The sequence below is a fragment of the Cephus cinctus genome, unplaced genomic scaffold (genome assembly GCF_000341935.2).
Source record: "Cephus cinctus unplaced genomic scaffold, Ccin1 Ccin1_scaffold0132, whole genome shotgun sequence".
Lineage (NCBI taxonomy): Eukaryota > Metazoa > Arthropoda > Insecta > Hymenoptera > Cephidae > Cephus > Cephus cinctus.
In genome coordinates this window covers 1,285,078-1,297,225 of record NW_014332865.1, presented here as the reverse complement: position 1 = coordinate 1,297,225, position 12,148 = coordinate 1,285,078, and the positions used below count along the sequence as shown (strand labels likewise).

Sequence of the window (12,148 nt, the reverse complement as noted above, 5' to 3'; positions counted from 1 at the left end):
TGATAGGGGGATGCATAAAACGTAGTATGATGATTAAGTAACAATTTTTATTTTAGTACACCTCAATAAGTGTTGTTTCATAGTAATTTGTATGATGGATTGTATAATAAACGGTGAACAAGGAAATTATAATTAAATAAATGTCCTCTACGATGATTGTTTGTATGATAGGGGGATGCATAAAACGTAGTATGATGATTAAGTAACAATTTTTATTTTAGTACACCTCAATAAGTGTTGTTTCATAGTAATTTGTATGATGGATTGTATAATAAACGGTGAACAAGGAAATTATAATTAAATAAATGTCCTCTGCTGATAATCATTGCCCATGCTCGACGTATTTTCAATGCATGTGTTCCATTTGTAATTGCATTCTGTGTATAATAATATATTGAGACGTATAGTCGTAGAAATTTTTCCTCTTAAAAAATTATATTTGTTGACGTTATGCAAAGTTTATTATAAATTCTAATCATAAGAGGTAAAGTACTGTTGCGCAAGTTGTACAAATTATTGAAGTATTACAAAAACTACTGATCATCGTTTACGTTCGGGTTTCTCTCACTTTCCTGATTTCTGGCGTTTACAAGCCGAGGATAATATTTTTCGCGATTTTTTATTTTTCAAATTTGTTCCACGCAAATCGGACGTCGGTGGGAGACGAACAGTTGACCATGGATACAGAAGGATAGGTGCACGATCGGGGAGTGCACCCTTTGTAGGAAATTCTGGAGAATCGGACGAAAAAGAAAAATTCGATCCAAAAAATTGTGGATATCCGGCTCTGATTATTCTGCAAAAATATTTATTGATTATATCTAAAAGTAGTTCATTCAATTGTAATGATAACTTACGGATTACACCAGAAATTAGCACAAATGCACTTGTGCTTGTCCAATTGGCACGTTTTACATATAAGCTTGTACGATGGAGCGCCGCTAATAATCAATTAGTAATATTAATGTGAAGAATTTGCTGTGTCTATAATTGCTAATTATATAAATTTTTATTCCAATTTATATATATATACATATATAACTTACGTAAATGCCGTAGAGAAATTCGATGAGGGTTTTGCATAACGTGGAGACCAACTTTTGTGATGCGTGATAAAAAAATATATTAATATTATGCAATTAACAAATAATGATAATAAATGATATATAGTATATTTTAATTTTACCTCTTGATTGAGTTGTAATAATTAGTACGTGGAGATCGAAGCCTAGAATAGACAGGACGTTGTACAAATTCTGGTACTACGCCATTGGTTGGTGCCAGTGATTTAAAAAATGGCTGTATTGGATCTTGTGAAATGTTATAAGATATATCCTCTGGTGAATTCAGCGAAAAATTCATGGTTTGTTCATTGTTGCTCACTTCATGCATTCTCGATCGTGACTGTTTGGAGCATTGATTAGAAAGTAGAGCACTGTCGATGCCAGTATTTTTGCACATTGTTGGTAATGAGGTAGTCGGTGGCGGTGCATACGATGTGGTTGATGATTTTGTGGATTTTTTGAATACCGTATTTTGTGCACCAGGATCCGAGCAGCAACAAACAATTGGATATGATTTGCAGAAATTTGAAGCGCTGCGTGCAGTGTCACAATTTTGGTCACGTCGTAATTGTTTACGGGATCTTTTGTTGCATTTGCAACTGAAAAAAAGTGGAAAGTCGGATACCACTTACAGTTAAAATATAAAAAATACAAAATATTCTGTCTTACCATACAAATGGTGTATTCAATGAACATGATACATTTTGACAGGACTTTGGGTTTTTTTTGTATGAAGAATTTCTATTTGCTGGACAACTTGAACTACGATTAAATCTCTTATGACGTTTACGATGTGATTTCGATTTTTTATCACTATTAAAAAATTGTATGAATTTTATGTACGTGTTAGAACTTTTTTTTTTTTTTTAATAGGTTACATTGTAATTATGAACTTACGATTCAAGAGTGCTTGCACACCAAAGACAGGCGACACAGGCACAGCTGCATAATGCAAGAATTTCTAGCATAACAACACGATACTGCAAATAATTTATTGCACAAAAATTTTCGTTCCATTTTTAGGCAAATTCGAGAGTTCGTTAAACAATCGTTACCGAACATTTTTGATTGTTTTGTGTAATAATTGCTGTGTTCAGCAAATACAGTGCTAAGGGAACAAACGCGTCTGATTGGTCAAATTTGTAACTCTTGCAAAATTTACAATCGATTGACCAATCGAATCCGTTTGCGGTCTTAGGGCAGGTTCTGCTGAATGCAGCGAATTTTTATTTCTTTTAACAGGCTGCGAAGTTAGTTTCATATCATTGGAAATTTGTATCTTGACGTTTGTATCATGAATGACAGTATGATACTAGTGGGATCTGCAATTTTTGGTTATTAAAAAAGAGAATGAAAATCATCGAAATTTACAGTTTTACAAAATGATACAATTCTTACAGTCATGGTTGTGGAAGGAATTGCATTATGTAATAGTGCATGTATAACTTGCATCTGGTGCATTTTATTATCGGTATTGTACGAAATGGAATTAATTATTATTTAAATATTAATTGGACTTATATCATATTTTTACTATTTTGACATTTTAGTTGTCCAAGATTTATGAACAATCTCAAACAGGTAGACTCTAGTGTGTGTTGTATGCGAAAACCAAAATTGAAGAAAAAGTTTTCAAAAATATTCAATAATCGCAAGTCGAAAGATATTTCACGAAAATCACGAAATTCCAGCGATTTTCGATCCCTAAATAAATATAAAAATAAACGAAATCAGAAAAGCATGAGCGTATGTCAGAGAAATTCAGAAATTGATAATGGCTGTTCTCCCAGACATTTTAATGGAAAGGACATATCGGGAAATTATATCACAAAGATAAAAGATCCTGTAGAGATTGACATTTCGTCTGCCAATAAAAGAAATGATACGAATTTGATTACTGTTGAAAAATCCAAAAATCAGAGTACGACAATAGATGATAAGACATTAGAGTATTATAATGATCACAAAGAGGATTCAAGTCATTTGAATTTTGATTATAAAATTCAAAAACCGATCAGACGATATAAGTTGTATACAAAGCTTAGTAGAAGATCTAGCGATTCTGGTGAACATTTTTTAGTAAGACGAAATTGAGATCACGATTTTTTTTAAATTCCGACTACGAAGTCAACGATGAAACTTCAATAATTTCATCGACTGGAAATTATTAAAATTTTCGTAACTCATTACTTCTTGTACAATATTTCGCGAGATTTACTTGTTTCGATTCCCAACAAAAGCCAGCTTCACATCATCATCCGACGAAAGATCCATTGTGAAATTTCAAATATTCAAAACCTAAATTTAAGAGTATATACCACTACGTTTCCTTCATGCATTGCAAAATTTATGAAAAAAAAAGCGAAGAAAACTAAAAAATATAAATATTCATTCAGTTTATAAAATACAAAATGCATTTATCTCGTTACTAAGGAATGGCATCTTTGGCATTATGCAGCTGCGCTTGCGTTGCGTGTCTCTGGATGGCATTTTGCAGTATGTGGTTAGTATCATTGCTAGTAAATTAATTACGTAAATAATAATAAATAACGATTAACCTCAAACATTAATAAAATTCTCAATCCATACAAAACTTCAGTACATCCCGAATCTGTAAGAAAATGGATGCCTACAGATCAATGCAGTATGTTTGTTATCGATGTCCACATACCATAAATACCAACGATCAAGATGAAGAAAAGATTGACATAACTTGTTCTAAAGAAAAAATCATTCAAGTCATTAAAGATCCCGAACGGCTATCACGAGATTTAATGACAACGGAAAAGTGTACTTGTGAAGAGTGTCGTACAAGAAACAATATTGCCATCCCGGTGAAAACCTAAAAGTCATATATGAAATTTATGAAAAAACTAAGAATTCGTATAATTACAATAAAGTGTAGTAAATATAAAAATTGTCATATCATCAAAGCATGCAAAACCTATACAAAAACTTTATTGCGGTAGAAAATTGATATAAAATGAAATTTCAGTTCTATACAAGCAAGACGTTCTAGTTGAACAATTAATCGACGTTGTATATACATGTGACACAATGAGTTCAGTTATCATTTAATTTCAATTGCAATGGACGACAGGCACAGGCATCCCTTTTCTTTATTCCGCATACTTGATCTTCCGGAATGGGCAGGGTGTGTACTATTATTTTTTTTGAGCATGCGCAGTCCCATTTTCTTCCAGGACATTTTTCATCGGTACAATTGCCACCCGGTATATTTCTTGTAGGGTCGTTGTAGCGAGTAGAAGATAAGTGCGACGTATTATTTCCCTCTTTGTTAATGGTCAAACCACGTCGAAAATCGATAATTTTCGGCGTTACACACTGCAAATTTAAATTGAAATAAATAATAAAAATTAGTATAATATTCAAATTGAAATTCAAAGTCTTTTTTATACAGAGGTTAAACGTTACCAACGCTCCGGTAAGGAAACAACATATACAAGAGAGACAAGATGTGCAAATACAAATCGCAAGGAGTTCGTACATAATTTTTACAAAATTGAACTTGTTCAAATTTTTTTTTTTTTTACTTGTGAAACATTTTCCGTCAATTTCGAAATTGCTTGACCTGTCAGTAGTCACTTTCAGTAGGTACCTGCATCTTTTGTTCTCATATTAATTCTAAATAACCGTACGTAATAGATAGGACTATTCGCTCTTGCGGGTTTAAAGTGCTTTGAAGCACTATATGGATGTGTTCGAAAATGAGCCGGCTGTGTTAAGAACAGGTTGTGTCTTTGTTTATTGAATGTATTCGAGTGAGACGCAAAGATTTTTTCAGTTCTTTCAGATAATTTTTTAACACACCTGTAGCGCTCGAAACACCGTAAATCCGCGAGACCGAACAGCCCTTATTATTTATTGAGTAATTTTAGACTTCTTTGCGAACACTTGAATTTTCTAGTTAGATTTTGTACAAGAGAATAACCCTCGTAAAATTTTAGTATGTATATCGGAACGCTGCCTTACAAATTCTTTCAATTTTATATATTCTATCTTTGTACTTATCAGAATTATGGTACTGATGCTAGAATTGGCAAGTATCAGTATTTTTAGTGCCTGTGTTTCAGCTTTTTTCTGCATGATTACTAATGGCACGGTAAGAGTCATTTTAACGAAAATTACAAATTAGTAGATTAGTAGTATTTGTAGAATTATAATATATATTAATTACATGTATTATTACAGTGTAAAGTTCCAAAATTAATCAGCTTAAAGTATGGCTGGTTAAGACCTCAACTTTTTAATAATTTCTCATGGTCCAATCGAAATACAAAAGTTTGCAAAATTTTGGCAAATCAAGAATTGGACGCTTATTATCCCATTAATAATAAAAAATGTTGCAATTTTCATATGCATAATGAACATTCTGCCTACGACCGTAAAATTACTCCACAGGATCAAAGTGTTGTTATCAGGAATAAAAATGGAGATGCTTTAAAAATCTACAAGAAAAAATCCTGGCCTCGTTATAAGCCAAAAATTAACGATACAGAAAAAATAAAACATCAAAAAACAGCTTTGGATTATGCAATAAACAATCTAAAGAATTATTTACAATATACAGAACCTGTTCGATATTTGGAATTCTGTAAATCACCGTACTGGGAAAAGCTGCGCACGGAAACATGTGCGAATGCAAAACAAATTGCGAGAAATTGTAAATTCTGTGGAAAATTGGAAAACGTCACTGTCAATTCTTGCATACGTGACAGACTGTCTAAGTCAAAATTAAATTTTGGAGATGAACGAGAAATTCAAAGATATATCGAGTGCAAAAAAGCAATACATAAAAAAAAGTGGCGAATCAAACTCGCACGTGCTCTTAATATACCACGTAAATATAACTACGATAGTCTGAACGTACCAGTGAAAAGTCCCAGTTCGAATTTTATTGTAATACCCGTTGAAAAGCAGCTGTACTTCAATCGTAACAGTTGTTATCTTGATGCACTGCGTAATCGAAAAAATAAAACCGATAGAAAGAAATAGTCTAAAAGTATTTTTATTATAGTATGATGCAAATTTTGTTCTTTATAGAGATAATAATTTAAATCATTTCACAATTAGAATAATCTTCATGCACTGAATTATGAACGATTGAAATAGCTAATAAGAATTTTCCTATTGTATTATTTTTCATATGTTTTCCGACGATTTGGCTGCTCTTGTTTTTTGTGCAGATTTATAGCATTTCTTCTGCCCAAATAAGTCTGTGTACGATGACACATTTTTCATCGACGATACTACAGGTTCGTTTAAGTCTTTATCATAAATTTGAACTTTTTGAACAGTCGCCACTTCCATTACGACTTTCGATCTAGGTTCGCGATCGCTTAACAGTCTGTTTGTTTGATTAGCTTCTTCTTTAATACATTTAACAAAACATTTCGTACTCGATGTTTTGGACACCCTGTTAAAATTTCAGTATAGAATATGCTGAAAAATAAAAATTAATTTTTGTTACCCATGATGCTTCGCTAACTCCCTCTTCATTTTCGATTTGTCCATGTGCTTGGAAATATTTTTGAATCTCTGCTTCCCTGCCTTGTTAGTCCCCATTGTCGAATGATCAGTCCCAATAAAACTGATTATCTTATCAATATGTGATCTGACAGACTTTTTCGGAATGCAGGAATGACTCCTTGATTTTTTAATTTGCGAATGTGAAAATGCAGCATTGCCATGATAACAACGATGCTTTCTGCCCTGCCACCTATTGAAATATGTACTATGATTAGTTGCTTTAGTATCGTTTACGTAAGTGACGTAAGATAAACTTACCACAAAGCACATGTGGTCACCGTGGAACTGAACATGAAAAAACAATTTAATACCGTTAACACCAATAACGGTTCTAACATCATCTTGGCGACTAATTTCTTTTTTTATTAATGATCAAAGCAATCCATTTTCTAAAAACGTGATAATTTATTACAGGTTACACGAACCAATGAATTTTCAATATCAACAATTTTCTGGATGATTGACAGCTGACGCTTTGCTGGAAGTAAAACGACAATCGAATCTATTTGCTCGATACTTCAGACACGTAACTAATTATCTGCTCAAGTTATTAGCAAAGGTGTGTAACATTGACACTTATTATTTATATTATTAATAAGAACCCAATATATGTTTACGATCATTGAAAGAAGATGATTTCAAGTTTTTGGGATCACAAATGAAATTTATCTTTTCCATGTAATCGGACAGGAGCTCAGGTTCTTCTTTATCGTTTTTCATATCGGTATCTTTAACAATATCTTTATTCGTAATATTGTCTCCTTTATTTTTATTTTTCTCATTCACTCTTCGTATTTCGGATATCCTTGTATTAGGGATTCCAGTACACTGCACCACTTTTGGACATTTGGCACATCTGAATTGACTCGTTGACAGTTTGGTTACTCGGTCGACCACGCGTGGACAACTAAAATTTTTTTAATTAAATTGTACCAATTTTAAAGTAATCGCGTTCCTGTTCGATGGGACAAAGGGATAGATACAAGAAAATGAAACTCCACTTACCATATGGATATAAAACCACACCAAAGACAAAAGGCACAGATGCAGCTGCAAACTGCGATCGCTTGTAGCATTTTGTATTTACAAGCAATTTAGCAGCCTATTGCTGACATCGTTGTTTCACTTGAAAGAATTTGACATTTAAAAAAAATGGCAGAATAGGTTTAATGGAATTTTATCCGTCAGATGATTTGTGAAGTTTTAAAAAAATTACTAGAAGTCGGAAAGTTTTATATAACTGAAATTGTCAAGCTTGCAATAAAAAGCGAATAACGTTTTATAACGTCGTAAATTTACTCATATAAAATTATTGATTTCATGATTTTTAAAAATGTTGGGTCTACTAGGTTTGGGCATATGCATTGCGTCTATATCCTGTTTATGTTGTTTATGCACGAGCACTCTCGTAAGTACGTGACATTATTCAAAAATGAATATTTGAAAAAAAAAAGACTTCTTTAGGTATATCTTCCACATTTGATTGATATAAAAACAGGAAAATTTCGAAGCGAAAAACAGAAAAACGAGGAAAGGAAACGATTAGCAAAACAAATAGAGCTTCAAAGTGGTTGTAGTGTTGGCTGCTGTGGGATCCAAAGTGGAGAATGTCCATGTAACATTAGATACGTGCTTAATCCTGTTTTAGTTAAAAAAACAATATTTCCGTCAGAACCATGCAATCGTATACAGCAAAAAAAATTTTGTATATGCCCTTCATTTTTGGATCTGGTTGATACTAACAATGATAATGTTTAAAAATCCCTATAGGAAAAAAATGCTGCTTGTCCACCTGACAAACGAAAATAATTTTTATTTTGCATTTAGAAGATAGATTCAAGTCGAACACATGCTAATTATCATATCTCTGCAAACACGTGATAATGACTTATAGAATTCAAAATTAAAAATATACATTCATACCCATAAACCCAAAAGAAAAGATTGTATGAGTGAAACAAGAAAAATGTAAAAAGAAATATGTGAATCTAATCTAAAAATATATTAACTACACAATATGTAATTATCCAAGAGAATTTTTAAGGTTGGTTATTTAACTTTGAAACAATGTTTGAAATTGTTGGTCTATGTATATGCAGTGCGTGTCTATCATTAGTTTGCTGTTTGGCTGCCGGAACTGCAGTAAGTTACAAGAATACAGAAAGTTAGTAATTAACAAAATAATCCATACATTAATTAAATTATTTCAGTGTCTAATACCACCCCTAGTTGAAGTACGTAACAATTATCTACAGAAGCATTTACCAGGGCAAGTGGATTGGATAATTGGTGGAGTACCCTGTACCAAAAATAATTACAATTCAGAAACTTCTAAACCGGCAAAAGACAAAAGATCGCCGTTACACGATACGAAATCTACGATATGTTGTATGCAATCGGATAAATGTCCAAGAAATATTCGGATGGCAGAAAGTACACGTAAAGTCGAGGAAAGCTCCACGAATGAAGCCAAATCCGTTCGGTCGTCAAATCTACCACGTGTTTCGTTACATCGTACAGAAATGGAATTGCAAGCAAAACCTAAACTAATGACATCTAATGAAATTGGGCCAAATCAAATGTCTCGTACTGTACTTCCATCGAAATCAATGTCACGCGAGAATAAAGTGGCAGAGTCCATATCAAACAGACTGTTTCAAGATAGAATTGTTCTTAAACGAATACCTGAGGACGGAGTACCATCTAACGAAGCAGCTGCAGATACATCCATTAGATTAACTGAAGATGAAGGAAAATCTAAAAATTCTTCACAATTGGAAAGAGAATTAAACGAATTTTTCGCAATTAAAAAACCCTCTCCCGATAAATATGCATCCCAGGATGACGTCGCACTCGAGCAACCACTTCCGGTTGCTGCTGTACCACAAGAGGATTTCATTCGAGATACAAAGACCGTCGATACGCTGTCTCCTAGAAAGTTATCTAAACAATTATCTAAGTTAAAAAGTCCCTCGAATCGATCGTCGTCAAGTGATAAACAATTGGGACGATTATTTTCGAATAAAATACGTCAAACGAACAATAATAGTATTCCTGAGCAAAATGAAACTACATTTGACAGACCGTCGATAAATCAAAACGTAGTTGAGGATAGTCAACCAAAAAATGTTTCTGGAAAGTTATCTCGACAAGGAGAGTTATCAAAAATATCTAATAATATAGATATTCCCGTGCTGCCAACTGAGTGGAAAGCACCTGTAGCATTCGAAAATTCATCCAGACGAAAAACATTATAACTAAATAAATCATTAGAAAAATGTCTTCACAAGACTCTTTACGTAAGTCTGTATTAACATTGTTACTAAAAAGTTTTATTTTCCAAGTATAAAACGTAATTGCACAAAATCATAAATTCAACGAGGAAATTTCATTTTAAAATTAAACCAGTGACGTAAAACACAAAAGACTCGCTGTCAAAAAGTCAATTGACTATCGTATAAATGACCTGTCAAACCGACAATTTGAGATATCCGTGCGGGCGAAGACATCACCGCAATTAAAATTGCACACAAAATCCCAAGTGCAATCAGCATGACCGGAAACTGGAGAGTAACCGAGACGGCAGTCACGTAGCAAGAAATGCTCGAGTGGATTGGCATATGTTGCTGTAGTTCTTTCGTCTCATGTATTTGCTCATTGATAACCAGTACCTTTGTAAGAAAGATAAGATTGCGTATCGTGTAAAAAAAAAAAAGACTTTCATCTAACCATAAAAACTTGTTTCAGTGTTTATCCCCTCGCGGTGTTCGTCTACGTGGAAGTATGAGCAGAACAAATAAGAATAAAAAGCTAGAACAATCCCAACATGGAGTTTGCGTAACAAGAAGAAAAGGATCATCAGATCCGAAACGTAATCGTGGTGTGACCAGTATGGGATTTTGTGAAAATTCCGAAAATTCTTGCACCTGTCTTCCTCAAGGATTAAATATATTTTCCGAAAACTTTTCGTGCCCGTCTAATAACCAAAGATACTTGGGATCGCATAATATGCTTAGACAATGTCCTTTGATAAAAGCACCATGCACGTGTACAGTACCATCAGGACCTATTTCCAGATTCTCACCTCTTCAGGATCCTAGTTGTTACAGCATCCCTAACGAGAGCGAATTTCGAAAGTGCATCGATGAATACAATGCAGTGTTCAAACAATACAACGATCTGATCGGTAGCAGAGAAACAACTAGGATCGATTCTAAGAAGCTTGATAATCCTATTGGTCCTTCGAAAGGATCAACATCTTGTGGGGTTACGTGCTCGGCAACGACTGAAGTTACAGAAGATGGTCGTACCTCGGTCACGAGAGCGTCGTCCAAGAAAATGAACAGTAAAAATACTGATAGGAAATCGAGGAGTCGTAGATCCTGTGGGAAATCTAGTAGCGACGGTAAAATTCGTAAAACAGATAAGAAAAGGATCAGTCAAAGGGATATGAAGCATCGTCATAATGAAGGTTCTGAAAATGTGAAAGTTCAAGAATGCTTAAGAAAGTCAACTTACGACAATAAGACACCTTGTTATTACATTGATAACCATAGTGATCCTTTGCGAAAAAGTCCTTCCGTACGATCTTCCTGGCTGCAGAAGACAGTTAAGAAAATTTGTGAAAGAAGCAAAAAGGACGACTGTGAGCGATGCTTGTGCGACCTCGTAGTGAACGATGTCCTGGGGGATTCTATGGTACGACAGTGCCGTATGATAGACCGTGGAGCCACGGGGAAAGATCTGGTTCATGGAAAAAGATATTGAAAAATAATAATTGAAAATAAGACGGTGACAATAATATGAATAAAATATAAAAATAAATAGTCTTGCAGGTGTAACCGTAAATTAGAATTTTTCTATCTAACTTTTCTTTCTGATATATTTAACGCATAAAGTCTGTTGGAAAATTTTGGAAAAATTTCGTATTTTTCAAATGCCAACTTTTTTTGGATTGATAATTCTTCTTGGAAAATCAAATGCGGTTACGTAACTTTAGTAGGGAATTGCTTCAGGGGCTGATCCGTTGGATTAAGGGTCCGTAATACCGAATGCAGTGATATCATAATAATGGTAACAATGCTAGAACTGACGACAGTTCAATATCCCACTTTTGTATATGTATATGTATATGCATACGTGGGGGATTTGTATTCATAATTGACGGGAAGTTTGCAAATGTATTTCACCATGGTGGTGCGGTTACGGTGGCATTGTCCCCCATAGAGGAAGACCACCTTCAGGGACCGTGTGTTACCACCTATGGTGTACTTTGCTGCTGATTTATTTTTCTACAGCTTTTGTGCTCTTCGTATTATTAATGACACGTATGGCGCACCTAGAGGACGAAATGGAAAACGGTCTCGTACCCCATAAAAATATTAGTGAAATTTGTTAATATAGCGAATTAAAGTTAATGATCCCTCATGGCATATACAGTTGGATTATTAAATATACGAAAAAATTTGGATTTTGAAAATAAAAAATATTCGACTATCTACTAATTTTATTATTACATTAGTATTAACTACGTG

General features: G+C 33.8%; 6 protein-coding genes across 11 annotated transcripts; 4 read left to right on the top strand and 2 right to left on the bottom strand.

The window, feature by feature from the left end:
* Positions 1 to 192: 192 nt before the first annotated feature.
* LOC107263171 lies at positions 193 to 2,146 on the bottom strand. Of its 2 annotated transcripts, XM_025080527.1 has the most exons (7): positions 1,962 to 2,146; positions 1,734 to 1,877; positions 1,531 to 1,663; positions 1,187 to 1,404; positions 1,047 to 1,097; positions 858 to 941; positions 193 to 796 (listed from the first exon to the last, which is right to left on the bottom strand). In XM_025080527.1, exons 1-7 carry the CDS (start codon positions 2,030 to 2,032, stop codon positions 565 to 567), a joined length of 933 nt encoding a protein of 310 aa, XP_024936295.1. In that variant the 5' UTR covers positions 2,033 to 2,146; the 3' UTR covers positions 193 to 564. The 2 variants fall into 2 exon arrangements, with proteins under 2 accessions (XP_024936295.1, XP_015585580.2); XM_015730094.2 differs by having other exon boundaries at positions 1,187 to 1,663; positions 1,962 to 2,144.
* Positions 2,147 to 2,318: 172 nt separating this feature from the next.
* Positions 2,319 to 3,803, top strand: LOC112493720. The gene is made up of 3 exons (XM_025080531.1): positions 2,319 to 2,540; positions 2,615 to 3,567; positions 3,664 to 3,803. The coding sequence occupies exons 1-2, from the start codon at positions 2,467 to 2,469 to the stop codon at positions 3,156 to 3,158; spliced, it is 618 nt and encodes a 205-aa protein (XP_024936299.1). The 5' UTR covers positions 2,319 to 2,466; the 3' UTR covers positions 3,159 to 3,567; positions 3,664 to 3,803.
* Positions 3,804 to 4,984: 1,181 nt separating this feature from the next.
* On the top strand, positions 4,985 to 6,111 carry LOC112493719. The gene is made up of 2 exons (XM_025080528.1): positions 4,985 to 5,187; positions 5,277 to 6,111. The coding sequence occupies exons 1-2, from the start codon at positions 5,104 to 5,106 to the stop codon at positions 6,078 to 6,080; spliced, it is 888 nt and encodes a 295-aa protein (XP_024936296.1). The 5' UTR covers positions 4,985 to 5,103; the 3' UTR covers positions 6,081 to 6,111.
* LOC107263170 lies at positions 6,105 to 7,014 on the bottom strand. 2 transcript variants are annotated; one of them, XM_025080530.1, is made up of 3 exons: positions 6,873 to 7,014; positions 6,556 to 6,804; positions 6,105 to 6,501 (listed from the first exon to the last, which is right to left on the bottom strand). In XM_025080530.1, exons 1-3 carry the CDS (start codon positions 6,953 to 6,955, stop codon positions 6,228 to 6,230), a joined length of 606 nt encoding a protein of 201 aa, XP_024936298.1. In that variant the 5' UTR covers positions 6,956 to 7,014; the 3' UTR covers positions 6,105 to 6,227. The 2 variants fall into 2 exon arrangements, with proteins under 2 accessions (XP_024936298.1, XP_024936297.1); XM_025080529.1 differs by having other exon boundaries at positions 6,556 to 6,819; positions 6,873 to 7,001.
* An 885-nt stretch (positions 7,015 to 7,899) lies between these two features.
* Positions 7,900 to 8,375, top strand: LOC112493721. Its single transcript, XM_025080532.1, has 2 exons — positions 7,900 to 8,022; positions 8,079 to 8,375. Exons 1-2 carry the CDS (start codon positions 7,948 to 7,950, stop codon positions 8,370 to 8,372), a joined length of 369 nt encoding a protein of 122 aa, XP_024936300.1. The 5' UTR covers positions 7,900 to 7,947; the 3' UTR covers positions 8,373 to 8,375.
* Positions 8,376 to 8,404: 29 nt separating this feature from the next.
* Positions 8,405 to 12,079, top strand: LOC107263010. 4 transcript variants are annotated; one of them, XM_025080526.1, is made up of 4 exons: positions 8,416 to 8,658; positions 8,731 to 8,756; positions 8,825 to 10,289; positions 10,362 to 12,079. In XM_025080526.1, the coding sequence occupies exons 3-4, from the start codon at positions 10,215 to 10,217 to the stop codon at positions 11,379 to 11,381; spliced, it is 1,095 nt and encodes a 364-aa protein (XP_024936294.1). In that variant the 5' UTR covers positions 8,416 to 8,658; positions 8,731 to 8,756; positions 8,825 to 10,214; the 3' UTR covers positions 11,382 to 12,079. The 4 variants fall into 4 exon arrangements, with proteins under 4 accessions (XP_024936293.1, XP_024936292.1, XP_024936294.1 ...); XM_025080525.1 differs by lacking the exon at positions 10,362 to 12,079 and having other exon boundaries at positions 8,405 to 8,756; positions 8,825 to 9,913; positions 10,023 to 10,208; XM_015729792.2 differs by having other exon boundaries at positions 8,416 to 8,756.
* Positions 12,080 to 12,148: the final 69 nt, after the last annotated feature.

What these genes read in the sequence shown, in the direction of transcription:
- LOC107263171 (XM_015730094.2), bottom strand. Translation starts at nt 2,032, where the DNA reads ATGCTAGAAATTCTTGCATTATGCAGCTGTGCCTGTGTCGCCTGTCTT. An exon ending in TTGAATACACCATTTGTATG is followed by an intron (nt 1,664 to 1,733) that starts GTAAGACAGAAT and finishes ACTTTTTTTCAG; the next exon opens with TTGCAAATGCAACAAAAGAT. An exon ending in AATTTCTCTACGGCATTTAC is followed by an intron (nt 942 to 1,046) that starts GTAAGTTATATA and finishes ATTGATTATTAG; the next exon opens with CGGCGCTCCATCGTACAAGC.
- LOC112493720 (XM_025080531.1), top strand. Translation starts at nt 2,467, where the DNA reads ATGGTTGTGGAAGGAATTGCATTATGTAATAGTGCATGTATAACTTGC. An exon ending in TGCATTTTATTATCGGTATT is followed by an intron (nt 2,541 to 2,614) that starts GTACGAAATGGA and finishes TTGACATTTTAG; the next exon opens with TTGTCCAAGATTTATGAACA.
- LOC112493719 (XM_025080528.1), top strand. Translation starts at nt 5,104, where the DNA reads ATGGTACTGATGCTAGAATTGGCAAGTATCAGTATTTTTAGTGCCTGT. An exon ending in GCATGATTACTAATGGCACG is followed by an intron (nt 5,188 to 5,276) that starts GTAAGAGTCATT and finishes GTATTATTACAG; the next exon opens with TGTAAAGTTCCAAAATTAAT.
- LOC107263170 (XM_025080529.1), bottom strand. Translation starts at nt 6,955, where the DNA reads ATGATGTTAGAACCGTTATTGGTGTTAACGGTATTAAATTGTTTTTTC. An exon ending in GTGACCACATGTGCTTTGTG is followed by an intron (nt 6,820 to 6,872) that starts GTAAGTTTATCT and finishes AACTAATCATAG; the next exon opens with TACATATTTCAATAGGTGGC. An exon ending in GAGTTAGCGAAGCATCATGG is followed by an intron (nt 6,502 to 6,555) that starts GTAACAAAAATT and finishes AAATTTTAACAG; the next exon opens with GGTGTCCAAAACATCGAGTA.
- LOC112493721 (XM_025080532.1), top strand. Translation starts at nt 7,948, where the DNA reads ATGTTGGGTCTACTAGGTTTGGGCATATGCATTGCGTCTATATCCTGT. An exon ending in GTTTATGCACGAGCACTCTC is followed by an intron (nt 8,023 to 8,078) that starts GTAAGTACGTGA and finishes AGACTTCTTTAG; the next exon opens with GTATATCTTCCACATTTGAT.
- LOC107263010 (XM_025080525.1), top strand. Translation starts at nt 8,682, where the DNA reads ATGTTTGAAATTGTTGGTCTATGTATATGCAGTGCGTGTCTATCATTA. An exon ending in GTTTGGCTGCCGGAACTGCA is followed by an intron (nt 8,757 to 8,824) that starts GTAAGTTACAAG and finishes AAATTATTTCAG; the next exon opens with TGTCTAATACCACCCCTAGT.